Raw genomic sequence first — 3,029 nt, 5'->3', positions numbered from 1 at the left:
TACTTACATAAAAATAAAGATGTAGGTACCTTGTGACAGTTGCTGAAGTTCATAATAAAATTGAAAAGTACTGATACACCATAAAAGTTAGCAACTCTGTGGTATATATATAATACATAAATGGAGTATGTATTTAAAACAATGGATTTGTTTGCTAAGTAGTTATAAGAACAAGTGTACAGTACAAACAAGAAACAAGTAAGTATATGTTACATACATTTAAATGGAAGTATGTGATACATCACTGTGACAAATGTTGAGAGCAAAATATGTACATATATAAACGTGTCAAAATGTGCTTATAATTCATTAGCTACATTAGTCAAGAAAGATTTTTTTCACAGTACTTTCATGTACCAGGTTGAAACAATTTTTATTACTTTTTAAATTAGTTTTTCCATTATGGTCTCCAAGGATGAGTCTTAGGAGGTGTTTGTTGTTTCAATTTGGGAAAATCTTCAGAATCATCATTTTGGGAGTTCACAGTGGATTTTGCACTATGAGGACCATCTGTTTTCCCAGAATACCTAGGGGATTCCATGGTTATCTTGTAAAGACAAGTGTTCTTAAGATTCTCCAGTTGAGAGTCATATGTTATGAGAGCTGAAAGATAATACTTCTCAAGATCAAGGATATGGTCAATTGCTTCCTGAACATTGTCAGGGAGTCCAATTACAGTTACATTAGTATTCCAGGATCCTTTTGGAGGTAATCGAATGTCTACCTGGAATTGTTCATTCATTTTATGGATTAATTTTCCACCAATTCCAAAAATATCGTCACGAACCTGCTGGTTTATTGGAATTTCCTTGGAAACTGTTTTTTCTATCTTATGTAACATTCTCATTATTGCATCTTTAGCAGCTAGGGTATTCTTTTTATAGCCTGTAATTGTGATTTGGTCTTGTATCTCACGGTTTACTTTCTTTGGAAAATAGATATTAACATCATGCTCTCTGCAAATCTGAGCAATAAACAAGCCCTTATGACCAGTAATTGTGGAATGATATTTTGCATCTAGAGTAAACATTAGCTTAAAATTTCTTAGTGCTCGATCTTCTATTTCTGTTTGTAAAGCACTAATTTGCTTCTCTAATTTAATCTTGGCTTGCTCCACCTTTGCAGCAAGACCCATGATGGATATAATATCAGAATTGCCTCCGGGTTGTAACACTTGAGTATGAACATCAAATTCACTCATTATCTTCTTTATCCCACTTCCTTTGTGACCGATGATGTAAGGATGTAGATGAGAGGGCACCTGAACTTCAGCAGTGAAAGGAATTAAATACTCAAGAGCTTCCATGGCTGCTTTGCAATTTTCCATTTGACCTGATATAAGTATGGTTTTATTTTTTCTTTGGTTACTAAAAACAATTTCTTTAGTGTTCTTTCCCCACTTTTCTTTCTCCGTTTCCTGAACCGTTGGATGTACATACATGGTAGGCTTTCCTTTGTCTGGAAATGCGAGTTGAACTTTAAAATCTCTAGCAATTTGCTGAACTTTGGAACACAGTGGTCCCATAAAAAATGTATAGAACTTTTGAGGAATAACATACTGTGTTGTGACATGTGAACCTAAGGGCTCAAAAATCCGTTGGACGTGTTTCTTTGCTGCTTCAACACAAGCCTTTTCTCCTTTCATTGTAACTCTAATGCTCTGTTTTCCTTCATATGTGAAGTTAATAATCATACCTGCATAGACTTCAGTCATTTCTCTTATAAGCTGATCCCTTCGCATGACAAAATAATGGTGAAACTTGCGATTTATCAGTATGCTGTCTTCTACCACATACTCTAAGTCTTTCAACAAAAGGTCTAGTACTTTTTGTACTTCTCTAACAGCTTCCTCTTTTCCTATGATTGTTACCAAATCCTGATTCTTATTTTTAAGAGAAGGGAAAACAGCACGTGCCCCCAGTTTTACACATGTATCTGGAAGATTGCCACCATTCTTATTCTTGAGAAACTGATGATATTTTGACTTGACAGGGATAGCTATAGAATAATTCTTGGCTTTCTCTTCTTCCAGTAATTGAAGAAACTTTTTCTTTGCTTTTTCAATATTGTCCGAAGGGCCTCTAATAACGACTTTTTGAAGACTTGATTTCCTTTTGGAAAAATAAATATTGAATCTTCCACATTCTTGCATGATTGTGTCAATCAAACGTGTTTTTGGACTGATAAGGGATTTATATAAACTAGAAGGAATAGAAAATTGCACTTCTACAACTTTGACTGTACCTTTCTGCATTGAAAGAAACCAACTTCGTGCTAATTCACAATTTTCTGGATTTCGGATAACTATATCAGTATCCAAATCCAAATTTGATGGAAAATTAGCATTCGTGTTTGAATTTAGTGGCGTAACATGATTCTCAGTCTGCAAACCCCTGTTTGGGTTCATAATGCAATTTCTGTTCGATGTCATTGTTGAATTTCAAATAATTATATCCAGATGTATTGCAGAGAAATTTTTAGTAGTCAATAGTTAAACCTCCAGTAGTTGCCTTTTTCATATTATTCTAAGGGAAAAACAAACACTTTAAATATAGAAAATTGTTCCCCTAAATAATCTATAGACTTGAGATAATAAAATTATATTGTTATACTTAACCAATTTGGCAAAATATATAATTTTTTACCTATTGATCTACTCTTAAGTGAGAAAAAGGTGCTCACAAAATGCGAGGGCTCTGAGGAAGCAGATCCCTTTTTATCTAAATGTAAATCACCTTTTAAATATTCTTTGATAGTCATAAAATGGCATTTTTTCAAAACCCTGCATCTTAATTTATTCTAGAGTGTCAGATATTGAATGGAAATCACATCTGAAAAATATGCAATTCCCTAGTTGCTACTTAAGTGGAAAATAGGAAACAGTTTAGAGGATCAAACCTGGCTTTCTCCTAATAGACATTGTGTTGGAAAAGTCAGAAAGCAATAGTAATCAGTATCAATGAAAGGACAATTTTAATAATAATATCAATGAGAAGATTAACTACTTTCTTCTAGGTAATTTCTAGAAC

At 33.4% G+C, this 3,029-nt stretch overlaps 1 protein-coding gene across 1 annotated transcript; it reads right to left on the bottom strand.

The window, feature by feature from the left end:
* Nucleotides 1-400: 400 nt before the first annotated feature.
* On the bottom strand, nt 401-2,431 carry LOC127674784 (vigilin-like). The gene has a single exon (XM_052170486.1). The coding sequence runs from the start codon at nt 2,429-2,431 to the stop codon at nt 401-403; it is 2,031 nt and encodes a 676-aa protein (XP_052026446.1).
* Between the last annotated feature and the right edge of the window lie 598 nt (nt 2,432-3,029).

Source organism: Apodemus sylvaticus, chromosome X (assembly GCF_947179515.1).
Source record: "Apodemus sylvaticus chromosome X, mApoSyl1.1, whole genome shotgun sequence".
In the NCBI taxonomy this organism is placed as follows: Eukaryota; Metazoa; Chordata; class Mammalia; order Rodentia; family Muridae; genus Apodemus; species Apodemus sylvaticus.
Note: the sequence above shows the minus strand (reverse complement) of the source record. Positions and strands in the feature narration are given on the sequence as shown.

Excerpts from the sequence above, each read along its gene's own strand:
- LOC127674784 (XM_052170486.1), bottom strand. The coding sequence starts at position 2,431 with ATGACATCGAACAGAAATTGCATTATGAACCCAAACAGGGGTTTGCAG.